Source organism: Zeus faber, assembly GCF_960531495.2.
Source record: "Zeus faber genome assembly, chromosome: 8".
Lineage (NCBI taxonomy): Eukaryota > Metazoa > Chordata > Actinopteri > Zeiformes > Zeidae > Zeus > Zeus faber.
In genome coordinates, this window is record NC_137195.1 from 10,274,257 (window position 1) to 10,300,564 (window position 26,308).

The 26,308-nt window shown below is 45.3% G+C and overlaps 4 protein-coding genes across 4 annotated transcripts; 3 read left to right on the plus strand and 1 right to left on the minus strand.

Annotated features, from left to right (window-relative positions):
- The first annotated feature begins 571 nt into the window (after positions 1-571).
- Positions 572-1,516, plus strand: tyrobp (transmembrane immune signaling adaptor TYROBP). The gene is made up of 4 exons (XM_080005847.1): positions 572-736; positions 858-998; positions 1,174-1,235; positions 1,418-1,516. Exons 1-4 carry the CDS (start codon positions 700-702, stop codon positions 1,475-1,477), a joined length of 300 nt encoding a protein of 99 aa, XP_079861973.1. The 5' UTR covers positions 572-699; the 3' UTR covers positions 1,478-1,516.
- A 3,964-nt stretch (positions 1,517-5,480) lies between these two features.
- Positions 5,481-11,150, plus strand: LOC307234380 (casein kinase II subunit alpha-like). Its single transcript, XM_080006076.1, has 15 exons — positions 5,481-5,567; positions 6,702-6,795; positions 7,299-7,373; positions 7,502-7,628; positions 7,729-7,840; positions 7,995-8,096; positions 8,212-8,262; positions 8,440-8,499; positions 8,645-8,728; positions 8,849-8,959; positions 9,102-9,203; positions 9,470-9,570; positions 9,700-9,848; positions 10,007-10,096; positions 10,227-11,150. Exons 4-15 carry the CDS (start codon positions 7,528-7,530, stop codon positions 10,340-10,342), a joined length of 1,179 nt encoding a protein of 392 aa, XP_079862202.1. The 5' UTR covers positions 5,481-5,567; positions 6,702-6,795; positions 7,299-7,373; positions 7,502-7,527; the 3' UTR covers positions 10,343-11,150.
- Positions 11,151-12,616: 1,466 nt separating this feature from the next.
- pon3.2 (paraoxonase 3, tandem duplicate 2) lies at positions 12,617-21,942 on the plus strand. Its single transcript, XM_080004696.1, has 19 exons — positions 12,617-13,081; positions 13,174-13,244; positions 13,778-13,833; positions 13,942-14,107; positions 14,747-14,873; positions 14,992-15,192; positions 15,282-15,363; positions 15,494-15,622; positions 15,723-15,883; positions 17,041-17,157; positions 17,533-17,613; positions 17,798-17,868; positions 19,051-19,106; positions 19,486-19,651; positions 20,636-20,756; positions 20,877-21,077; positions 21,212-21,293; positions 21,373-21,501; positions 21,594-21,942. The coding sequence occupies exons 1-19, from the start codon at positions 13,005-13,007 to the stop codon at positions 21,753-21,755; spliced, it is 2,256 nt and encodes a 751-aa protein (XP_079860822.1). The 5' UTR covers positions 12,617-13,004; the 3' UTR covers positions 21,756-21,942.
- LOC307233879 (potassium channel subfamily K member 5-like) lies at positions 21,831-25,210 on the minus strand (the record flags this gene model as incomplete). The annotated part of the gene is made up of 5 exons (XM_080005337.1): positions 21,831-22,705; positions 22,811-22,979; positions 23,097-23,263; positions 23,578-23,689; positions 25,025-25,210. The coding sequence occupies 5 exons, from the start codon at positions 25,208-25,210 to the stop codon at positions 22,026-22,028; spliced, it is 1,314 nt and encodes a 437-aa protein (XP_079861463.1). The 3' UTR covers positions 21,831-22,025.
- Positions 25,211-26,308: the final 1,098 nt, after the last annotated feature.

Genomic DNA, 26,308 nt, shown 5'->3' on the forward strand with positions numbered 1-26,308 from the left:
ACAGCATACATGTAGGATGCTTAAATACGTTCATGAGGGTTATTTGCGACAATGTAGAGTTTGTGCGGCCGTGAACTCCAATAAAATCTGCTTTTTTTTTTTTACTTGAAACCTTTTCGTCGTCCGTTCAACTTTGAGGGGGATTATGGCATGAAGAATGCAGTTTCTTCTTGCTGAGAAGTTAGATTTTCATTTCGGATAACACTCTGGTTAAACAAAGGCTCGAAGGACGGACCGAAAAAACAAACCACAGCCCCAAACTGTAGGTCATGAGGAAATATGCTGTTCCGCTGAAAATATGAAACCGACTGTAATTTATTAAACTCAAATGTCTCATTTCCACACGACTAACTGGTTTTATTTTGGATATCGACATCCTAGAATAAATTTTAAAAATATAATGAATAGTTGTTATTTATATATTATAATCATTATTGCTTATTATGATTGATAATAATCCTGTTCATATTTATATTGTTATTGGAGAGAGCCAAACACATGTGAGCGTGACATCAGGCAGCTTCCTCAATTTCTCAGAGTTATTCTTAAAGTTACACCCTGAAGTCCCCTCCCAGCACAGCGGCTTCTTGTGGATGGAACCCACTGGAATGCACCGCTGCCTGAGGGTCCCACCCTCATGACCCCAAACAATCTCTCCTCATTTCTCTTTCCCTAAAAGAACCCTCCGGCCGCAGGAAGATGTCCAGAGCTCTTTGTGCAGCGGGTCCTTCGCTTGGTGAGTGTCGACCGTGCAGTAATGCTGGTATCGTAGTCCAATATTGTACTGATGATTGCGGTGTTCCTTCAAGACAGCGAATCATTTTAGAAAATATACTTTTAAACGTTTTCTTTTACAGAATGTGGTTCCTGTTTCCGAATAGAAATGGGGTCGGTCGTAGCAGTGGTTGTGTGTGATATCATCCTGACCCTCCTCATCATCATTTCTGTGATGTGTTTTGCAATTTACCAGAAGAAAAGAAGCCATTGTGATTCCAACGGTGAGAGGTGTGTGTGTGTGTGTGTGTGTGTATGTGTGTGTGTGTGTGTGTGTGTGTGTGTGTGTGTGTGTGTGTGTGTGTGTGTGTGTGTGTGTGTGTGTGTGTGTGTGTGTGTGAATAGCTTGGTGCTGTTTAATTGATCCCTGCACCCTTTTCCTTTTTAAATTCTCCACAGGCAGAGAAAAGCAAACACCCACACAAAAAAACATGCCGGAGGTCACAGAGTCTCCTTATCAGGTAAAACTCTCTTACACGAGGAATGAAGGAAGAGGGGGGGGGGGAAACAATCCGTCGCAAATGTTTTGAGAAAAGAACCTGGAGACCTCCACATTTCGGAGTGATAGTAAAACCCTGGTAAAGCTCCTGATAAAGTGAGATTCTGGATATTTGTGCCTTCTCAATGTGTTTCATCTCCCTAGGAACTATATGGAGTGCAGACGGAGGTGTACAGCAACCTCCAACAACTGGGACGAACGTGAAACAAAGGTGTGACCTCTTGGCCAGGATGACTTGGCTTCCACAGACAATAAAGTTTTATCTACCACCTGGAAATGTTCCATATAGGCCCTACCGGCTCCACAGTTGTATTTATCCCCCCATTTTGTAAAGCTTCACATTCGGTTTAAAACATCTAGTTGTAATCGGTGTGTTATCATAATATTCTGGTTTGTGAGGAAAATAAATGCATTTTCTCAGTTTCTGTATATGTACTCTGTAGCATATATTGTGATAAAAGCTGGAAATTGGGAGCTTAAAATCTGAAAATAATTAGTGTGCCACATATCAGAATATGTCAACTAAAAAGCGAAAATATATCTGATTTCCAAATACCATTTCGGTCGAGCAAAGTATAAGGGCCTGGGGCCAAGGGCAAATGACTGACTTTATTGTACTATATATATATATATATATATATATATATATATATATATATATATATATATATATATATATAATGTATTATTTTATCTTTTTGACAATTTTTGTATCACTCTCTGTGTTAAACAGCTGTGGTCGTTTGTCCTGTTTAACTGACCCACGATGAAAAGCTTTTAGTGTAAAACATTATTTTTTTCCATTGTTTCTTTTATTTTTTATTCCTTTCTTTAATTTCAAAAATCTGTGTTAAAACAATAAATCTAATCTGGGATGAAGATGTCTGTTGAGATATTTTGATCATGTGAGTGAGTCACCAGCTGGAAATCCCTAAACTGACCGGCGACAGCAGTGAATGAAGGACTTCTCATGGTCACGTTATAGACTCACCCTCTGGAACAAAAACAGGACGGACAAGCAGCAAATATAACAAATGTCATTTATTCAAAGTGGATCAAATGATGCTTCGAGGGTCGAAGGGAGACGGATCTTTTCCGCAGACACCGAGGGAACGGCACCGGTCCACTGGCACAGCACAGGCCGGCTACAAGCCGGGAACTTTAAGAGGAACTAAAGCAAAAAGAGGAAGACAAATTAGGAATTTCACCAAACAGCCTTTTTTTTTTAACGTTGATTAATGCCACAAAGCATTATCTCACCTGTTGGATACCTCTCAGCGCTGCTTAATTCCCTTGTTTCTGTGACGGGAATGAAACGAGCAGTTGATGTTATTTTTAGTTTCCCAGATCCTACTTTTATCAGAGCAATGGTTTTTTTTTGCTATTTCCATATATAATAAGTTTTCTAGTACCATCAGGGTCCACGAAGTCCCTGCTGTCGCCTCCAGCAGCAGGTCTGCCGCGGAAGCCCTCGGTGCTGTCCGGACCCAGCCGCTCCCCGCCGTGTGGGACCCGGGCCCGACCCCCTCCCGGACGAGCGTTTCCGATGCCCACGTCCCGGCATCGGAGCGCCGTCCGCCCTGCACCGTGCGCGCCCTGCTCGGCGCTGTACCCGTCTGGGACCCCGATAACGCTCTTGTACGCGGTGTCCGCCTTCGCGCTTCGTTCCCTGGGGTTCTCCGCGTTCTGGGGAGCAGCGATCTCGTCGCTGCCCCTTGAGTCATCTGGGGAGACGTGGGGAGCCGTCGCTTCATTTTAAAGAGAATCGATGACAAAATCGACAATCGACCGCTTTCAATACGTTGAGCGTTACCGTACCTCTGCTCTCAGCGCTGGTGTTGTTTCCAGCAAGTCCTGGATCTGAAATAATGACATAAAAAAATGTTAGGAAATCCTGTTTATGAGACATTTTCAACGGATTTCGTGTTTGCAGTTATTGGGTTTCTTTTGTCACGTACCTTTTACCTCATCGGAGAAGTCGTTCTCTGGGGATTGAGCGTCTGAGTTATCTGTGAATGAAGGATGATGATCACAAAGCTCTGGAACTCAAAATGATAAGCTGCTCAACTAATTTTCCCATTCAGGTCGTTATATATAATACATACATACACACATATACAGTATATATATATATATATATATATATATATATATATATATATATATATATATATATATATATATATATATATATATATATATATATATATATACACACACACATATATTCAGAATGTCATATCATATATATAATATATACACAGTGTATGAAAACGAATAAATAAAAAAACAATATAGTTTTGGCGACCTTGTGAATTTCCTCCTCTGGCAGGTGTGGTTGTACTGACTTGATACTCTGTGAAAAATAAAGATGGGTTTGTGATTATTGGTGTGCTGGACAAAAACGGGAACACTTCATTTATTTACATTTTTTACAACAGAAATATATTCATACACCGACACAACAACAACAAGCTCTTTCTGTTCATCTTTGATCTCAGAGTTTTACTGGAGCCACCAAATCACTTCCACATAGTACACAGAGTACACACACAGTACACACACAGTACACACACACACACACAACACCCACACACACACACACACACATATGCACACACGCACGCATGCACACACACGTAATTGACGGGTTGTTTTTACATGGCATCTAGCTGGACCTACTTGTTATTCCGTGTTCATCCCTGAAAAGCCTAAACAGCATTAGCAGACAAACTGTTGCAGGGAATTTAAACCTGAAGGGTCTCACCTTGTAAGAAGCTCAACACGCTTTCTCTGCGACCTTGAAAACAGAACAAGGACAAATGCCCCCGTGTGTGACTATTGAGATGACTCTGAACTGTATGCATTACGATTCAATGTTTCATCATATTATTGTATATTTGAACACGTTCACCTCTTATTGGAGCCGTTGATACAGCCGCGTTTAGGGCAAGGAATACCAGCGCACGGAGGGGGCTACAACGGAGAAAGAAAAAGAAAAAAATCACGAGGTCAAAGGTCAACGCAATACACCTGGTCCCAAACGGCGCAACTGATATGAATACGAAGAGCAAACTCACAGCTTCATCCTGGACGCGGGTCACCAGCGGCGGCAGAGCGGCGGGGGGTCGGCGTCTTCTCCCTCTTATAGCTCTCCGCTCCCCAAACCCTGAATGGAACACATTGACATCAGACCCCGAAACCCCTCCACAAAGGTGCTTTCATCACATCCATGCAAAGAAGAGGGGGGCTCTGCCCAAAATAAAAGCCACTGTCTGTGGCGTGCGTCACAGGTGGCCGGCGGGTGGGAACGCGCCGGTGGTCTTTCCTGTGTAATTAGAGGGTTTTTAAATGAAGACAGGAAGGGGGGGGGGGGCATCTCCCTCCAGTTACTGTCTGTTTTGTGTCTTGTTTTCTGTGGATGTTCATGCACAATAACAACATGGAGGGTTTTAATCAACTAAATTAAGTAGGTGACAGACGGACGGAGGGACGGACGGGCGGGCAGATAGATAGACAGATAGATAGATAGATAGATAGACAGATAGATAGATAGATAGATAGATAGATAGATAGATAGATAGATAGATAGATAGATAGACAGACAGACAGACAGACAGATAGATAGATAGATAGATAGATAGATAGATAGACAGACAGACAGACAGACAGACAGATAGACAGATAGATAGATAGATAGATAGATAGATAGATAGATAGATAGATAGATAGATAGATAGATAGATAGATAGATAGATAGACAGACAGATAGACAGATAGATAGATAGATAGATAGATAGATAGATAGATAGACGGGCCGATTTTTAAGTCCAATATTTACACATTTCAGTATGTATGTATCTGTTTAGTCTGTATTTGTATTTATATATTAATAGCGTCTACATTTAACTGTGTTTATTTGAACTCTTCCTCATCCGTTTGTTTATTTTTCTACTTTAATTTAAGGTCAAATATTCTCAATGTTAATAAAGTCCTTTGACTTGAATCAAATTGACGAGATATCTGTCTGTTGGCCGTTCTATCTGTCTATCTGTCTACCTGTCTGCCTGTCTGTCTGTCTGTCTATCTATCTATCTATCCATTCCATCAGACAGACAGACAGACAGATAGATAGACAGGCAGACAGACAGGCAGACCTGCTGGGGGCAGCATGCGCTCCCTGCTCCACCATGAAGAAGAGCAGCACAGCGCCCTCTTCAGGACAGAGCGGCTCCGTGCGCTAAGCTTCTTGATCCCAGGCATCGCCATATTGACATCCCAACAACGTTGAGAGGTAAAAATAAATCTGGTTATTTCACCGTAAATATGCCCAGAAACCCCCCGCCCTGTCGAAGTGTACACGCTGGGGGGGGGCGCCGGGAGTATCCGCAGGTCCCCGCGCCGCCGCGCCGCTCTCGGATCACACAGTTTGCGGAATGTTTTCTGAAGGCGTTGTCAGCTAGCCCGCCAGCTAGCCAGCTAGCCGCTGCTACCGCTAGCCATGTTAACACCGCTTCGGACTTTCGACGCGTGCTAGCCCCCGGGCGGTGGTCGAATACGGATCTCGCGTCGGGTTTCCACCTCTCGCCATCGAGTAGCGTTCTCCGCCGCGACAGCAGCGACGCATTAGCGCCCGAATTTTCACCCGGCTTTTCCGTGGGCTAGCTAGCGCTAGCTCCCGACCAGCTGTCCGGCTAGCCAGCTCGCTAACTGGTTAGCTTCAACTAGTTAATGTGAAGGCCCCGGAGCCCACACCGGCCGTAAAGTACCAGCTCTGGTTAGTCGGGGTGTGAAACGTGTGGCGTGTACAATCTGGGGCCACGGGGATCCACACACGGAGGCGCCGCGGCGCCATTCGTGTTATAAAGCTGTTTTGGGGGCTAGTTGACCTAGTTTGGTGCAGTTGGTTTAATAATAACGAAGAGTTTCCTATTAGTGATGCGAGGCTCCAGAACGAGTCCCCTCTGGTGAACGACTCCTTTAAAGAGGAGTCGACGTCTTTGCGGCAAAAAGAGTGATTCTTCCACCCAAACTGAAAAATAACACCAAAATCAAAGCCATTTGGAATGGAAATAATTAATGTCGAACGTGACAGATTTACACCTTAACACCCCGTCAAATTACACCATAGCGGTGAAACCTGTTTTTTGCGATTCACGCTTTTGCCTTTCTCCGCCAAGATCAATTTGGGCGACAGTCGGGCTGAAAGATTTCCTGGCCGTCCACAGTTTGCGCCCTTCCACCTGAAGAAACTATTTTCGGGAGGAGTAAGGGATGGCTCAGCCCCGCCAGTGCGTTACCTCGACCCAACCCGGCGGCAAACCGAGCGGCTCCCTCCGTGGCCGAGCGGCTCGCCGAGAGCCCAATCGGACGGAGGAGTTGAACGCTTCGCCCTCTTTTTCTTTCCTCCCCACTTTGTTTCCGACAGGAGGTGGAGGAGCCGTGTCGCGGACCCCAGTGATGACCGTGCTGAACCCGGTGCCCCCCGATTAGACTGCTTGGATGTCCCCGTCCGCACCCAGGTCCTCCGTCACACTGCACAGAACCACCACCACCACCACCACCACTACCAGCAGCACCACCAACACCGCCGCCGCGGGGCTCTGTGCATCTCTAAATATTTGGGTTAATGCAAATGAGCTCCGCGAGCCCGTGCAAGTTTATCCGTCGGGCACGTTGGGTGCCCGAGTTCGACTCGACTGTCTTAGCAGAGGAATAAAACACTTTATTTAGAAGAAGGGAAATTTAAAAAAATAAAGAAAAGGCGACGTAATAAAATCACACATCACAGGTTTAACAGCGGCCTCGCCGTGGACCGTGTGGGATCACCCGCCTAGAGTTACATACTTATATATATCATAGTTTTTATTTATTTATTTTATTAATTAATAATCTCTGCCCTCCTACTTATTCCTTTTCTCATCATTTTCTCAACATGGTCGACATTCACACATTCTCGTATGCTTCACTGTGAGCGTTTTTATGGTTATTTGGACCTAATAACAGACGTTTTATGTCCGTGTAGATTTCTTACCGTAAAGGCATCGCAACCGCCCCTGTCCAAACTCCCGAAACCATCATCCTGGAGGGATCCTCCAAGGTAACCTTTTTGGGAATTGATCGGAAGAGATTTGTGTCGTTCAGAAATGAGTGTTTATTAAAAAAAAAATGGATGTGTGCAGTTTTATGTTCAAACTGAATGTATTAATTTTTTTTCCTTGGTACCAGGAGAATTTGAGAAGACCTTGTGTAGAATGTCTGGCCCCGTTCCAAGCCGCTCCCGAGTTTACCCCGACGTAAACACACAGAGGCCTCGGGAATACTGGGACTACGAGTCCCACGTTGTTGAATGGGGGTGAGGAGGCTCTTCCACGGCTTCACTTTGTCGACGGGCCCATTTGCCAAACCTGACCGGGACTTCTTGACCTTTTTTTTTCCACTTTTCTTTTTTCCAGGAACCAGGACGACTATCAACTCGTCCGAAAACTAGGCAGAGGGAAATATAGTGAAGTTTTTGAAGCCATAAACATCACGAACAATGAAAAAGTGGTTGTGAAAATTCTTAAGGTATTTATATTGTTTTTTTTATTATTAATATTATTATTATTATTTTATTTTTTCATCCTGGACACTCTAAATGTTAGACGCTAAAGTAACAGTATAAGAATTTGGCCGTTTTAAATGGACGCGCCTTGTCTCTTACACAAATGTCTGTCTCCAGCCGGTAAAAAAAAAGAAAATCAAGAGAGAAATCAAGATCCTCGAGAACCTGAGGGGTGGTCCCAACATCATCTCGCTGTTAGATATCGTTAAGGATCCTGTGGTAAGGTCGCCGCGTTCTAATGTTTTACAACCTTGAGTTATTGGGACACTGTGGCAAGTATTTACCCATAATCTTTTGCCTCTTTTTTTTTTTTTTTTTTCTCCTCTCTTCTTAGTCCCGAACTCCTGCTTTGGTATTTGAACATGTCAACAACACAGACTTTAAGGTAGGCGTGGGTGCCATTATTTTTATTTTTTTTAAACCTGTGTTGTCAGCATGCTGGGCACATGGGTGCTATTATTATTATTATTATTATTATTATTATTATTATTATTATTAATAATATTTTTTGCATTTTGATTTGATTCAGGACTTAATTATTGAACTTTTTTTTTTTTCCCAGCAATTGTATCAAACCCTCTCCGACTTCGACATACGCTTCTACATGTATGAAATCCTGAAGGTGAGGAACCCCGATGCTGCTTTTCAATTTGCGATCGATTCTTTATTTCAGTGGGATGTCCGGTTTTTTTTAGTTCGACGGTGATTTTTAGTTTGAGCGTCGGGTGTGTTGTACCTGCCTTTGACTCTTATCTTTGGCCCTCCAGGCCCTGGATTACTGCCACAGTATGGGGATTATGCACAGAGATGTGAAGCCACACAACGTAATGATCGACCATGAACACAGAAAGGTGAAGCCCTGTTGACGCGCCCGCGCTGTGTTGCCGCTCGTGAAACCAGCCAATTTACTCCCCCCCCCCCCCCCCCCCCCCCCCGGAACTAAATCTAATTTAAAATGTTTAAACATTCAGCTCCGCCTGATCGACTGGGGCTTGGCAGAGTTCTACCACCCCAATCAGGAGTACAACGTCCGAGTAGCGTCCAGGTACTTCAAAGGGCCCGAGCTGCTGGTAGACTATCAGGTGAGGCCCCTACAGCGTGCAACACATTTAGGATGATGAAGGGATTCATTTCGAGACGTGCTGCATGTGTGGTTTTTTTTTTTATTTTTTTATTTTTTTTTTTTTTAACTCATCACTCTTATGGGGTTTTTTTTTTTTCCAGATGTATGACTACAGCCTGGACATGTGGAGTTTGGGGTGCATGCTGGCCAGCATGATCTTCAGAAAGGAGCCCTTCTTCCACGGGCACGACAACTACGATCAGGTAGGGGAAAGGAGTTGAATGAAAAGATCACTGCTGTGCTAGACTGTTGTTGGGATTAAAACGAGCACCAAACTCAATATTTCAATTACAAGATTTACCAAAAAATGTGGTGACGTGCTATTTTAAAACAGTTGGTTTACTCATGAAGCGTTGCATTGAAATGATTGAGAAACTCCTGTAATTTTCATTTCTTTGTTTGTTTTTCATTTATTTACCTCTAATTTAGCTTTAATTTACCTTATTTTATGTTTCCCATTTTAACATAGCTTGTGCGAATCGCGAAAGTCCTTGGCACAGAGGACCTGTACGACTACATCGACAAGTACAACATTGAATTGGATCCGCGTTTTAACGACATTCTCGGAAGGTAAACCCCAAGGCTTTTTCGGGAAATGATGCCGAAGCCTTTCGCTTCGTACCGCACGGTAAATAATGTCGTCGCTCGGCCATTTTCTTAAAAAAAAAAAAAAATTATTATTATTTTTTTTTTTTCTAGACACTCCCGTAAAAGGTGGGAGAGGTTTGTACACAGTGAGAACCAGCATCTGGTCAGCACAGAGGCCCTGGACTTCCTCGACAAACTACTGCGCTACGACCATCAAGCCCGCCTCACAGCCCGGGAGGCCATGGATCATCCCTACTTCTGTAAGTTCCCCTTTTCTATTCCATCATTTGACATATCACATTTTTTTTTTTTAATCTGATTTTGATTCATGCGTTAATTTTACTCATCCTTTGTTCTTTTCAGGGCGTGAATCGTCAGCTACTCTGTTAACATGTCGCTTGTTGTTTGCGTTTTCCAGATCCCATCGTCAAAGATCAGGGAAGGGGGGCCACTCCTGGAGGGATGGCTGCCAGCTCCACGCCCGTGAGCTCCTCCAGTATGATGGCAGGTGAGTCACGTACGGTCCTCCAAACTCCCCCCGCAATTTTTTATTTTTTATTTTCCTCCCCAAGTCACGTCACGTCATCGACATGTCTCGTACCTCGGGGACTGACCTTAAAGCCCCTCTCTGCCTCCAGGAATCACCTCCATGTCCTCCTCGCAGCCGCTGGCTAACATCGCTGGATCTCCCGTCATCTCTGCCCCCAACACTCTGGCCCCGCAGGTCTCAGCGGCCACCGGGGCCCAGCCCTGAAGCCGCCCTCCTCCTCGCCGTGTTGTGTGCTCATGGCCATGACGCACCGGGCTCTCGCCGAAAAAAGCCGGCGCCGTGCCGGCGCCGCCCCCCCCCCACACCCACCCTCCTTTTTTTTCCCTGTTTATTTTTTTTTATTATTATTTTGAAAACGAGAGAGGAAAAAAAAAAAAAGAATTAAATTGCTTTTCACCTTCATTTTTGACATCTGGACTTGACAGAAATGTACTGTTGCACCTGTCAGGATTATTAGAATTAATTTGGGTGTTATTTCACAATGCCAGTGTCTAGAAATTCTAATATGATGTAGACATGAAGAGAATGGATAATAAAATTTATTTTGTATGTTCCAAAATATATGGTCTTGCTTGAAACTGTTTGTTGGGGGATCCTGCTGTCATAATACACTGTGAACCTTTACACACCTTCACAAATCAAGCCAGGAGTCTTGTCTAACCCACTTAACAGTGATCAATGGTTGCGCACACAATGCTGTTTTGTGCAGGAGTTGTTGGTGTTTTGAAGTTGTTAGATGCTATCGTTCTTTAATTCGACTTTTGTAGATATTCTACAGTTACTGTCAGGTTGCATGCACCCAATGCTGAGTATCACAGGGTCAATAGTTTGCCAATTTTATGTTACTTTCACTTCTGTACGTGTATGTATGTGCTCATGTTTGTTTTTTATGAAGTCTCTTACACATGATTTTGAATACATAGACAATTTTTGTAACTTTTTGTTTTTATGTTGGGAGGAGTCTCGTCACTTGCAAAGAAACAACTTCAGAAATAAACAGTTTAAACAGGTGTATATGGGCACGACATGTGATTACTGACGACCAGGGTGTGTGATTTTATGTTAAGTCTGAGCGGTCTTGAATTGCGTTCATAGAAGGGTGCGTCAAGGCCCCTCTTTAGTGTCCTCGCATGGTTTGGTAAATGGTTACAGCTTATTCCTTATTACAAGTATATATTAGAGGGTTTGGTTGAAGGCAAATAGACTATTTAGGTTATTTTACTTGTTATTGGAATTAGTTATAGACGTCTGTGTGTGTGTGTGTGTGTGGAGTTGTTTTTTTTTCCTCGTTACGATTTCATGTAATGTTGGGATTTTTGAGCGTGCACACACAGTCTTAGGTTAAAGAGAAATGGGAATATGTTTATTTTCAATTCATTTCTGAGGTTATTTTGTAATATCCCACCCTGCGTTCAGTTGTACACTTGACACGTTTTAAACACTAAACCAGCATTCATTGCATGAACTAGGGAACCGATAAGGACGAGCCCAAATAAAGAAGTTAATCTGATCAAATCCAACAAGGCTGCTGTTGAGATAACACCGTCGAGGCCCTGACGCATGACTTTGATGAGGTCATCTCGCTGCAGAGTGCGCGCTGGCGCAGCCCGGGACTTTTTTTTTTGTTGTTTTTTTTACCTGCTCCACCGACTGCAGGTAAAACGTCACAGACCGGTCGATGTTGTTTCTAAAGACCCAGGGACCCGCCCCACGCCGCCCACTGGACACGATCCGGATGAACATCCCCAATCGGAATCTGTACATTTATAATAAATAACATGACGACGTCATAAAGCGTCTTAGTGTAAATCTCATCTTGTTCAGTATGTCCTCTCGTTCAACCTGTCATATAACTGGAAACAGTGAACATTTCGGGTCAAATTTGTTTGGTTTTTGACTGTCTGCTCCGTAGGTGGACCAATTTGGGTGAAATTTAAACCGCGAGATCCTTGTCATACAGCGATTCGACATTTTACGGACCGGGCATACTGGCACGTCGGTCTCAAAATCGCTCTACTTTTGGTCGGTTTTTCGCCAATATCTGCTCCGTACGTGGACCGATTTGGATGAAACTTCGACCGCGAGGTCTTTGTGACAGCGCGGTTCGGACAAGACACCACCCGTTCGTGTGTCACGCAGAAGTTGGTTTTCCGTATGGTTTTTGGACTTCAAAAATTCATAGAGTTTTGGGTTCTTTTTCCTCTTACAATAACAATAAGGGACTGGACCCCGAATTAGAATATTACAATTATTATTTTTTTTTTATCATGTTATCTTCATTATTGTTATAAAAGCATTGATACTTCACGAGTACAACATTATAATCTATATATTTTATAAAATTAGATAGACGTAGATGCTTGACCAGGCACTTTGATTGAACGTCAGCACCATGCACCAAGAAGTAGATCTGAACGGAACCTACGTCACTGGTTCCAGGTCAGTTTCCGGCACTTCCGGTGTGGTCCAGCTGGGACTAATGCTGCGTTCCATCGAATACGGAACTCGTAAAAACCCAACCTCCGGCTTGGTGACGTGCGCCTGAGCGGGTTTTATTTTATTTATTTATTTTTAATCATTTTTATTTATTTTTGCAAAAACACGCCTAACCTCGTTTACGGCGGCCGCCGTGTGAGTTTTGCGCTGCGCCGACACGCGTCTCCTTGCTGGTGGAACGGGCGAGCTCGGCAAAACAACGCATTTCGGCGCGGAAAGCGGGAACCCAAGCGACGCGGAGTTACCGACGTCCGGGCTCCGGCGGAACGCGGCGAGACGCGCCCAGAGTCTGCGGGCTCCGTGAGCGAGGGAGTTCGCGCATGTCGACGTGACATCTCTTCTCCGCGGAGCTCCCCTGCGCCCACCCGGAATGGGGAAACTAGCGGTGCTCGCCCTCGTTGTGGCTGCGCTGGCGGCTCTGATCGGGGAGAGAATTCTGAAGTCCAGGTGAGTTTTTGGCTAAACCCTGTAGTAAGTGTTCTGCGCGTTGCACTCGTGAGTTCAAACCACCCCCCCCCCCCCCGTGGGCTGCCTTGCAGAAAACGGATGCTCGCTTCCAGAGAGCTGGTTCAGAACCATCTCCCCAACTGTGTTCCCATCAAAAACCTGGGTAAGCATGACTAAATACAACTTTCCCGTCTTAAAGTCTATTGTGAAAGGAGGTCAAAGTTGTTTTCATCATCATCATCATCATCCTCATCATCACCATCATAAAAACCCTCATCATAACTATAACAGTAATAAATTCATATTGTAGCTTTTTTTCCCGCAGATGAGTGCTCAGGCGCAAAAGTAGTAAAGGTGGTGTCATAGTCACTTACTAATATACAAATATAACTTTTTTTTAGCCGTGTCATTATGAATGTTGTGAAAAATTATAAACATTAATAATATGTGGGATTTTATACAGTATTAGAAAAGTATTAGAAAGCTGAAGTAAGGGTACTGTAACAGGAATGTAGCAGAGTAAGACGTATAAATATTTGCTTTGAAATGTAGTGGAGTGAAAGTCGAAAGTACACAAAACTCATTAAAATGTATAAGTGCAGACACGTGGAAGATATGCTGAAGTACAGTAGCGACGTACTTGTACTTTCTTACTTTCCACCGCTGTCAGTTATTATTATATCCAATTCTTTACAGTGTACGGGTCAGAGGACATAACAATACTTCCAAATGGACTTGCCCTGATCAGTACTGTAAGTAAGTTTAACATGACCCTAACGTTGTCATTTCAATTCTCATGCATACTGTCACCGCACAATTTTGACGGTTTCCCTCATGCAAAGTATCTGTTGTATTCTTAGGGCCTGAAGTACCCTGGAATGCAGTCCTTCTCAGACAGTCCGGGAAAGATCTTCAGCATCGATTTGGAGGACTCCAGGGTCAAAGCCGTGGAACTGCGCATGACCAGGAACTTCGACATCGACTCATTCAATCCCCACGGCATCAGTGTATACCACGATGAAGGGGGTAAAAAGAAAAGTTCTCCTTTTTAAATATACCAAAAAAGGAGACCGTTCATTCAAGTCAGACTAAAAGTCAAACGAGCAAAAAAAAAAAAAAAGTCTCTGTAACGGTGTTCCAACTTGTTTTCTATTTGGCTGGCAGAAAAAAACAAAAAACAAAAGTGGTCCAACCCGTCGAACAGAATAACCCTGTCAACGAAACCCCGTTGGTAATAGACAGATTTTCTTTAGAAATATTTAGTCTCTGGTGTTCAAATATAAAGGGAATCCTGTCTTAGATTGTGAGAAAATCCTCGTGCTTGGATTTTGGGAGTTGCCTTTATAGTATATTCGTAGCTCAAATACTTGAGAGAGAAAAAAAAAAGATAAAGTCTGTTTAATTTTCCTCCTGCTCAGAGGTAGTTATTTGCCTGTAATGTATTTAATGACCGTTGTTTATCCCTAGAGTACAGACTAATCATGGCTGTTATCAGTCATTTCAGGTTCAACTGTGCATTGAACCCTGGACATGAACCACGACGGTGAACATCAACGTTCAGCTTGGCTGTGTCTTGTGCATTTCTTTCTTTCTTTCTTTCTTTCTTTCTTTCTTTCTTTCCTCCAGGACAAACCGTGTAAACCTTTCTTTTGTCTCGCTCTCCAGACGGCACAGTGTACCTGTTTGTCGTCAACCACCCTGAACATAACAGCCAAGTGGAAATCTTTAAGTTCGTGGAGGAGGAGCACTCCCTTGTGCATTTGAAAACCATCAAGCATGAGCTGCTGCACAGGTACGGCTGATTCAGACCGAACTGGAGAGATGTACCGAGGAAAATGGTGAGCAAGTGTAAATCAATTGGATCGTTTGACTAATGAATTCGTTATGGTTGGACTTGTGCTTTCTTTCAGTGTAAATGACATCGTTGCAGTGGGGGCGGAGAGCTTTTATGGCACCAACGACCACTACTTCGCCCACGGAATCCTCAAAAGTGTGGAGCCTTTTCTCGGCCAGCCGTGGGGCAGCGTGGTTTACTACGGTCCGGACGCAGTCAAAGTCGTCTCCGACGGGTATTACTTTGCCAATGGCATCAATATCTCCCCGGACAAAAGGTACTGTTATGTTTGTAAAACATAATCTAAATGTCCCCCCTCCTCCCCATAAGTAAACAAACGTACGTTCTTCTCGCTTTATTTCATAGACACATTTATGTGGTAGATCTGCTGGACCAAAATGTCCACGTCTTGGAGAGAATGGGAGACAATGCTTTGGTCTCTGTGAAGGTAAATATCAGGGACAGGACGGAGAAACCCCATTAAATGCAACCACACACACACACACACACACACACACACACACACACACACACACATAAATATTAAAAATAAACACTTTCTGCCGTTACCTCACCAGTCTGTGGCCGTCGGGTCCCTTTGCGACAACGTTGAGGTCGACCCCGAAAACGGAGACCTGTGGTTGGGCTGTCACCCCAACGGCTGGAAACTTATTTTCCACGACCCAGAGAGTCCCCCCGGATCAGAGGTGGGTTCAGCGGCCGGAACGAGGCCCGCGCCGCCGCGGAACGTCTGCGCCGGAGGGATGTTGAAAATGATCCAATCCTCCTCTCCCCCTCCCGAAACAGGTGATCCGGGTCCAGAACGTCCACTCGGAGCAGCCGGCGGTGACCCAGGTCTATGCCGACGACGGCGGCGCCATCATGGGGTCGTCGGTGGCGGCGCGCTATGGCGGGAAGCTGCTCGTTGGCACCGTCTACCACAAGGCTCTGCGCTGTGATTTGGAATAGTCAAGAGTTGGGGGAGGGTGGAAATTTTACCGAGAAACCGCGGTCTACTTACTGTATTTCCCCTGTCGCGGTGTGTGTGATGAATGCAATTTTTATTGTATCAGTCGAAGTGTATTGCACTTAACACTTAAATACACGGAATAAGTTATGCAGTGGACTCAAGCTACTAAAGAAGCTTATTTTTTCGACACGGGACTCAGACTTGCACAATAATGTACCGTGTGTGGGGTCACGCATGATGCGTCTTTCTCACGTGTGTAGTGCTGTTCCTTAATGTCGATTCAGATATGATATTTAAGTTTTGCAACGCTGAGGTTTTCACTGCTCACTACATTTAAAAGAGAATTGATGGATATTTATTCATCTTTATTCATCTTTATTCGGTGCATACGTTACTGTCAGGTGGGGGTTGAGTCTTTCAACTGGTCATTTTGGGGAAAAATGTGAATTTGTTGTAATTTTAACATTTGTTGCTTATTCATACTTGAATTACGGAATAAACAAATGATCAAAATAGATTTTGCCTCGTCAATTGTACTCGCACCGCAGACTGCTGATTTGGAAATAGTGCACATTCTATGTAAATGATAGGACGGACGCCTTTGCCTCGTTGCCTTCGAAATGAACTAACCTTTCACCTGCAGACACTGTTTCTGTGACTGAACGTTCATATCTACTGTGTATAAGCACAACAGAAAAACGGGACGTTGTGGGGTTTTTTTTTTTTTTATATACGTATCAGGTTTTTTTTTCCAGAGAGTGAGGTGTGAACTACGGAGGATGTTACACCTGCTCCCCCGTGACCTCCCTGTGTGCTCTGTGTGAGTGTGGTTTTATTTTATTTTCAGTTTTGGTTTGAATGGGAGTCTTTGCCGGCTTCTCTCTTTCCCCCTCTCTCCCCATCTCTATCCTCCGCCCAGGTCCTGGTTGCGCAGCTGATGGTGGTCAGGATCACTCCACTCTGAGAACAGCAGAGACCTGCTCGTAAACTCTGAGGTTCCCTTCCTCGGGTATCAGATCCTGTTCAGCTACCGACCACGCTCCTAGCCTCCTTGGTCTGGTCCCTACCAGTTGTTCCTGTTTCCTGTACCAGTGTTCCCTGTTCCTGTTCCCTGTTCCTGTTTCCTGTCCCAGTGTTTCCTGTTCCCTGTCCCAGTGTTCCTTGTTTCTGTTACCTGTCTGAGCGTTCCCTGTCCCAGTCTTACCTGTCCCAGTGTTTCCTGTCCCAGTGTTACCTGTCCCAGTGTTACCTGTCCCAGTGTTTCCTGTCCCAGTGTTATCTGTTCTGGGTCATCGTCCAGCTTCCTTTGCCAGCCTGTCTGCCTGTTCATCCTGGATTCACCTGAACCTGTACCATCCCCCAGTCTGTAGTAAAACTCGGTCAAAAATTAATAACCATACTATGGCCAGTAGACAACCGGACGGAGGAACAAATCACTCAAAATAAAGGTTATTAAATCAACAAATGTTAAATAAACACATGTATGTATGTAGGTAGGTAGGTAGGTAGGTAGGTATGTGTCATGAGGTCCTCCGTGGTATGAACAGCATCATGGTTGGACAGATGACTGCTCCCCCTGCTGGTCACAGTGTGCAGATGCTGCACCGTTCTGTTCCTGCGAAACTCTCCAGCATTAAAAGGATAAAGGTCAGCCATGCGGAAAGTACTAGCTGCTGTTTTGGTTGCTGCTTTTGCAGCTTTGATTGGACAACGATTTTATAAATTGAGGTGAGTATGTCAGTGAAGGGGTCGTATAGCCGTGTTTTTAGTTGTGTTTCTGTCGGTGTTTAATTCCGTGCTGTACTACCGACACAGAGCGGTATTGACTCTGGCAAACCTGCTGTGCTCGTTATACTTTAACATGTTTTTCCCTGAATTCGTCTATGTTTTGCTTTTAAACTTGCATTTTCAGAGAAATGGTCCTTGCCACAAGAGAGGTGGCTCCGAAGAACCTGCCCAACTGTCAGCTTTTAGAGAACATCGGTGAGCACTGCAGAAAAGTACAGGTTATTTAATCAGCATTTATGTATTTGACCCCACAACACCACCACCATCACTTTATGCTACACTGTGAGGACAGGCCCGCTATTTTTTCCAACCCATATCTTATATCTATTACACTGATTTGCCCATTGCACAATCTCACTATTGAGAAATGTACCGCTCTGCTGCATTGGGCGGATTATGACACAATGGGCCCCCGTGCACAGACGCCTCCTCTGGCCCCTGCGTTAAGCTCAACATCCTGCCCCCTGCTCTCATCAGGAAATGTTTTTTTCCTGGTGGTCGTCTTGTCTGTGAACCCGGCTGACCCCAGGTAGACGAAAGCTTCCGTCCGAAAAGCCGTCGAAAAAAAAAAAAAAAAAGGTCTCTCTGTGTGTCAGCCGCAACCCGGAGGGATTTGAGTGCCCCCGACTGCAGCGACCAGCCCCGTAATCGCTTCCTTTTCTTTAGGTGAACTTGCAATCCGTCAGATTTCCCAGACCCGGTACCGCCACGGCCGCGTGATTGTCCGTGGAGGTTTGCCAAGTCTAATCCCAGCTCTTGCACCACTGGGAAATCACAGGTCCGCTCAGCTTTTCCCCTGTGGGTCGGCAGGTGGGAAGGCAGTGAAGTCCTAAAATCGGTTCCACCACATGGTCCGTTTTGCATGAGAGGCCCGAGACAATAATGCAGCGCTTCACCTTTAATGTCCTGCGGATAAACTGAGGGGGATCACTCACTTTTGGCGCCGGCACGGTGACGCCTGCAAAGTACACGTTGAGGCTGTTACAATGGGAATTCCGGTGCTTTGTTGTTGGTATGAATGACTGAGCCCTTTGACCGCGGGGGCAATACGTGTGAGGTTAGTGACGGCGTCATCACGCATCAGGCTCTGGTGTAGGGGGCCCCCCGCCCCGAGCTCTTGGGCCCCTGGACCCGTGCGCCGGTCGGCCCTTGGGGTGATCAGTCCGTGCTCCGTGCACACGCAGCGTGTCCAAACTTATTCACGAGGGTCGAGCAGCGACTTGTCTCGTGATCATTTGGGTGAATGGAGCTCTCACATAGGGCGCCCTTTCCCATGCGTTGCAATGTCCAATCTATCGCGGTGTCTACGAAAGGAAGAAATACAGTTTTGTGTGCATCATCATCTTTTATTTTTATTTATTTTTATTTTATTTACAGAGTTTGGTGCCGAAGATGTTACAATACTGAGAGATGGCCTGGCCCTCATTAGCACAGTATGTTATATAACTTATATATTATACTCATATATACATAAATGCAAGGCATATGGTTTTTTTCTGAATGCTGAGTTTCCAAATATGTGTCTCGGTCAGAATTTGTTAAATACACCGTGATGTTATTTCACTCATCTCAGAGTAACCTGATCTTCATGAAATAATATTTTTCCACCATGTAAATAATGACTTCATTCATTCATTCATTCATTCATTTATTTATTTACTTATGTCTGACCGTTAATTATAGATTCAAAACTGGAGGAATGATTTGCAGTCGTTATTTAAAAAAAACAAAACAAAAAAAACAAACAGTTTTCATGTAAAATTATAAACCGATCTCCAGCGTGCAAACTGCATATTCCTTGTTTCAATCCAGGGCCTGCGGTATCCAGGATTGCCCTCGTTCTCTGACGCTCCGGGAAAGATCTACGCGCTGGATCTGCTGGACCCCAGGGCCAGGCCGGTGGAGCTACGGATCAAGGGACGACTGGACCAGAGCTCCTTCAACCCTCACGGCATCAGCGTCTACACGGACGATGCGGGTGAGGTGAAGCGAGGCCCCAAAGCAGGCCAAGCCAAAGGAGCATCTATTTCTGACATCAACGATGCATCAGAATCAGGCTTCGTTGGCCACGTACGCTCACACATACGAGGAATTTAGACTCGTTGTCGTACAGAGTATACAGTAAAATGTACAAAAAAGCAAAGCAAAATGTAATAAAAAGATGTACGCGATAGGGATCTACGTAAACAGTATTCACAATGAGGTATGTACATTGACCTGAAAGTCTGTTTATTTTGTCTCTACTCAAGTCTCATCAATTCAATCTTTGAACACGTTTTTAAAGAGCTACGAGACGCTAAGGCTGTACCTGGCTGCAGGCTGTTCCACCGCTCTCCCGGTTTTGATTGTTTTAACAAATCTCTCGAACAAACCAAATGTCGGCTTTGCTCTGACACAAAGAAAACTGCAGAGAATAACAAAGTTACAAACACGAGTATTTGGAATAAATGGCGGATAAATATCAAAACGATATCTTTCTGTCACAGAATTCCGTTATTTTCACTTATTTCGAGGAAGTTGTTAACACATACAGTAACCCCGAGTTATGGGTTTTTAAAAATCAACGTTGTTTTTCCCTCATCAATTGCGTCACATTTCTATGTGACTTCTTTAAAAAACGCATTGTCAGTACTGCAATGTCGAACGCATTTCCACACAACCACCGGAGTTTTTTGTTTTTTTTTGGGCGAGTTCCGATGCAAAGCCAAACAAGAACAGACATCCAGAGAAATCTGGTAGAACAGGATTTGGAGGCGTGAGCGACTCAGCAGACGTTTTGTTTTGACTTGACTGCGTAGGGCCAACGCCTTAACCTCTAATTCAACAAATAGGTCCTCGAGTCCCCCTATTCCAAATCATTTATTTAGGGGAGCCGTGAGCTCCTCCCTCGCTGTGCACTGCATGTTTCTGTTTATTTTGCAGGGTAAAAAAAGACCATTCGTTGTGTTGTTTGACTCCACAGATGAATCGATATACCTCTTTGTGGTCAATCACCCTCATCACAGAAGCCAAGTAGAGATTTTTAGGCTCGAGCACAACACGATAGTGCACCAAAAGACCATTACCCACGACCTCCTCCACAGGTAGGGACGCATAACGACACCGTCGCGGCATCATCTACGCACGGATTCGCTTATTTTCCCCTTTTTTCTTTACTCAACCCCCCCCCCCCCGCGCGTCGGCTTCCCCTCGTTTCCCCGCAGCGTGAACGACGTGGTCGCGGTCGGACCCGAGCACTTCTACGCCACGAATGACAAGTCCTCCCCCAGCGAGTGGCTGCACCTCCTCACCGTCCTCCTCGGCCTCCCCTCCTGCAAAGTGGTTTACTACAGTCCTGGAGACGTCAGGGTGGCGGCCGGCGGCTTCCTCTCCGCGAACGGCATCAACGCCTCGCCCGACAAACGGTCGCCAACGCGCTTCTCCGATTGGGACGATGTCGTGTCCGTGTGTGTGTGTGTGTGTGTGTGGGGGTTGTGTTTTAAGACGTGTGTCATGTCGTTACGAAATAATTAAAATAAACACGTTTGTCCTTTTTCAGGTATATATATGTTTCAGATATTCTGGACCATGAGATAGACGTATTTGAGAGAAAAGAAGAGGAACGTTTGGAGTATATTAAGGTAAAAAAAAAAAAAAAAAAAAAAGGATCGATGACTGATCACTGAAATGCTAGAGCCATTTTTTTTTTTTTTAAAACAGTCTGTGGCCGTGGGGTCGCTGTGTGACAACATCGAAGTGGACGGCGAGACGGGCGACCTGTGGCTCGGCTGTCACCCAAACGGCTTGAAGATCGCCAGCTCCGACCCCGAACATCCAGCTGGCTCCGAGGTCGGTCCCTTCCTTCTGCTTTACAAATCGCACGAAATTTCACCCCATCTGTGGGTCCCCCCCCGAACACCCCGTCACTCTCCTCCGAACAGGTGATCCGGGTCCAGAACGTCCACTCGGAGCAGCCGGCGGTGAGCCAGGTCTACGGCGACGACGGCGGCGTGATCATGGGGTCCTCGGTGGCGGCGCGCCACGGAGGGAAGCTGCTCATCGGCACCGTCTACCACAAAGCTCTGCGCTGCGATTTGAAATAGAAAATAAAAATGTCTAAAAGACGTCTTGTGCAACGGAAAGGCAAGCGTGACAGAATGAGTGCAATCGGCTAAAAATAAAAAATAAAACGATTTAATGGTTCGAAAAAGGCGTTGTACAGTGCAACTGTGAGTGGGTGGAGGTTTACGGTGTCTTTTATGGTACATGTGTGGTGCTGATGCCGCGCTCCGTTCAAGCCCGCTCCAGATTCTTGGACCACGTCTCCCGCCGTATAAACACGTGCCGCTCAGACTTTTGGTGAAGAAAAGCTTTTAACCCTTTTCATCCGTCTCCGCGATGGCGTCCCCGTCCTCCACCTTGGATATGGTGAACCTTGTCCCTCCACCACCGGGACGCCGGACAATTTCCCCTAACTCGTCTTGGTCGGGGCCACCGCCAAACGCGCCTTTGGCGCTACTTTCTCCAAATTCTTTGACCCGGGGCATTTCCGTGACGGGGTCTGGTACGGCGTTCTGAACGAGCAAGAGAGCCTCTTCTTCCTCTGCCGCCGCCGCCGCCGCGCCTGCGAACACTTGGCTGATCCCGACTCGCCGTCTCTGCCGCGGGGAGTGGTCCAGGATCTGGATGTCCGTGGCGGAGAGGTCGCTGCAGCTCTTGGAGCGGCTCAGCTGCCCGGACTGCGTCCCCGCCCTCGCCAGGTGCCCGATCTCCTTGATGACCGTGCCGTAGTCTTCCCCCTCCTCGCTCAGGAAGTCGAAGATGTCCACGACCGTGGGCCGGGCGGCCGGGCTGGCGCCGCACTCCTCGGCCTGCGGCTCCTCGTCCTGGGAGCCCCGGTGCCTGTGCCTCCGTTTCTTCAGCACCTTGTGGGCTTCCACCACCATGTGGACGTTCCAGCTGAAGAACAGGGAGAGCCAGGCTAGGCCCATGTACATCCAGATTTCGGCGAAAGCTTTGTATAACTTGGGGTACTCTATGTTTGGATTGACACCTGAAATGAAAAGTGAGAGCGCTGAAGTGCCTTGCCTGCATTTAAGTGTCGATTTAAAAGATTTATCCAATACAATATATAATAATATAAATAATTCTAATATACCCGCGACGTAGTCTCCAAACCCGACTGTAGTGAGGGTGATGAATGAGAAGTAAAGGCCTTCCAAGTAGCTCCATCCTTCCAGAGACATGAAAACAAATGGGGGGATCACCAGATGCACCATCAGCCCCCAAAAAATAAAGATGGCTGTACACATAAACTGGACCTTTTTCTAAAAAAAAAAAAAAAAAAAGGAGAGAAAAAAAAAGAAATCATATTAAAAGTCACACTCCCAATTTATGTGCGAAACTCGAATTGTACATATTACTGTATTAAACCTGACGCTTACCACAGAAACGCCTCTGAGGATCAAGACCCCAGACAGGCGCCGCGCCCGGTCCCCAAAGAAGGACCCCAGCTCACTTATCCACACCAGGCACAGTGGGATCCCACACAGGCCGTACAGGATGCAGAACACGCGCCCGCCAACCGTCTTGGGGGCAACATTGCCATAACCTACAGAATGTGAGGGGATGGGGTAGAAATGGGAAACCCTCAAAAACCTGGGAGAGATTTCACAAATTTAAAATGGAAGACAACGAGAGGAATAGATTGTGTTGCAGACGGCTTTCTTCGACACATTCTGTGAACAGCGTTTTTACGATGACTTTTTGGTGACTCCGTAACAAACATTTCAGCGGAGGAATTTCAGTGAGATGACATGGTTAGGGAATTGGAAACATATGATTTTTGACACAACGGAACCAATTCGAACAAAGACATTTATGAATCAATGAAAGGTTAATGTTAGATTAGTAAGGGTTACAGACCAATAGTAGTTACAATAGTGCTTGCAAAGATGACAGAGTTGGGCCAGTCCCAGTTGTTGACATACTTTCCCCCAGTGACAGCAACGCCTTGGCCAGCAGCCTCTGACATCACCTGCATGTGAAGTGCACACAAATGTTTAAAATCACATGTCGAATGGCAGAGAGACAAGTCATTGTTGTAAGTCCGCAGTTCCCAAAATATATCAAAACACGTGAAGAAAAAAACCCCCCGTGTATTTAAAATATTAATTCTGCAGCGGACCCGTTCCAATACCTTTGAGGACCCCTAGGTGGCGGCGGACCACAGTTTGGGAAGCCCTGTTCGACGTGCAACCACCCAAAATAAAATTGAAATTATTATTATTACTTTTAAATAATAATAATAATAATAATAATAATAGTTATTTTTATTATTATTATAACTAGTAAATCATCTCTGAAGCCCACTCTGCCGACGTCATCTGAGCGCAAACGCTGGCGGGCGATGTCATCAGAGTCCTGCGTCATGGCTCGTCTGATTGGTCCTTTCAAACCGGAAACACACCTCAAACTATTGAAATACCTGCGACGAAGCCAAAGGCGTGACACGCCCTCAGGTACAAATAATAAGTGCGCGTTGGGCGCGGTGTGGGCGGGGCTTGGCGGTAGGAGGGCGGAGGCTGGTGCTCACCTGTGTGTCGTCCTACGAGCAACAACCAATTTGCGTCACGCTACAACGACGAGGGCCACCCGATCGAAATAATCAGATGTTATACGCCGCGAATATTGTAATTGAAACGAGAAAATTAAGCGCCATCTATCATAAGGTAACGCTTCAACCGAAGGACTAGATTAAAAATGAAAGAAGACAAAAAAAAACTTGTTTTTTTTAAATTGTTTACACCCCGGAGAGAAAAACAAACCAGAGGCGCCGTTCCCGGGCGGCTCGAATAGCGGCCTCCGGTTCCGCAAGGTCTCACCGTTTGTAATCTTAAATAAAATGATCTCAACTTTTTTTTTTGACCAGATGTTCTCCAGACCTCCGTTTACTTCGACACGGAGCTCTGGCTACACAGTTATGCATAACTTTATTGCCATGTGCAATAAACGAAACTACAAATAACTTAACAAAACGTGAAAGAAAGACGGGTGGGTGGGTTATGAGATTGATTACGTCATTATATTACATTGGTGATCGACACGCAACGGCAGCACCGTGTAGTGTCCAAACAAAGCGCTTCGGCTCGGTTCCGATACTCCGGACAAGTCCGTGTTGCTAGCGTCGTCACGTCGGGTTTGACCAAACGAAAGCGCGGGCGTAGCCGCTGTGACGTCATCTGCTATCGGAACGCGCTCATCGCGTTACTCTAATCCAATCGCGTAATCCATAAACTCCCGTTTTGCATTTAGATCTCTAAAAAAAAAATATATATACTTTTTTTTTCTCCCTTCAATATTATTCACTCACCTCCAAAATGTAATCCAGATCCTTCTTCGTCAAGCAGGTGTACGTCTCCAGAATCCTTTCCTTGTCCCGTTGATACCTGGATGTGGCCGATTTCAAGTTGGGCTCCTCGAGAATTTTGAATATCGCTGCGCCGACCGTAAGGTAAAATATAATACAAGACGTTAAAAGCGGGCCCTTGTCGGCCATACTGGACGCATGGCATCACACGGAGGTTATACTGGAGTTATGATAACTTGGGTAACTTGGGTGTGTGTAAGAGGACGTTTCCGCGCCGCTTCCTCTCTTCCTGGTCTGGGGCTGCGTGGCTCCAAACCTGTTTGTCTAATGGCTTCTCCGTGAAACGGGAGCCGGGACTGGGATGCGAGGCAGATGTTTTGACGTATTTATACCGCAAGTGGATTTTTTTTTTTTTACATCATTTTAGTCGGTTAAGATGCCGGTTCCTGATTGCTGCAAATAAGTCGAAGCTGCCTCTCGCTGTACAGTATGTGAAGTTATAGCTCGGCTCACACGACATTGTTCTAAAATTAGTGTGTGTGTGTGTGTGTGTGTGTGTGTGTGTGTGTGTGTGTGAGAGTGCGTGTCCGCGCGCGCGCGTTTGCAGACGGTTGCTCTTATCTTTACGCACGCGGTGGAGAGTAAAGTTCGCACTGGGTGGACCCGGACTGCTCACAGCGATAAAGGGAAAAGGGTTTATTTGGTAACAAATAATATATACCAAGCAATTTATGTATTGTTCCAAATGGCAATAATGAGTCAAATCCTACTATTATTTTGAATGCCTGTAATTATTTGATTGAGGCACATTATCTATCTATCTATCTACAAAAGAAAGAAAAAAGATCCACTGGCCATTTTAGTGATTTAAAAATAAATGCTTAAATGTGAGTTTCCTCGACTAAAAATGGTGAATGAAGAAGAAGACGTTAAACGTACAGATGAATCAAACCAAAGTACAGTAATGGCTTTTATTGATGTATCCAACAAGGTTTTCCAGTGTGGTCAAGTATTTGGCTGCTGAGACAGGTGCCCAAACAATGCGGCCACCATCATTTTCTTCTAAACATTCATCTGTTTTCTTCTTCTTTGGGAAGCAGTTCTATTGAACGGAGGATGAGGAAGTGTCACTCGTTTTTATCCAAAAGATGAAGTGGCACAGGTCTAGTTGAAGCCCATCCCCACCCACACTTTCTGATGGTTCGGGCGTGCAGTGCAGTATAGGTGGCAGGGATGGAATATCTCCCGCTCCTCTTGGCCAATGCTTTGAAAGTGGAATCCATAAGA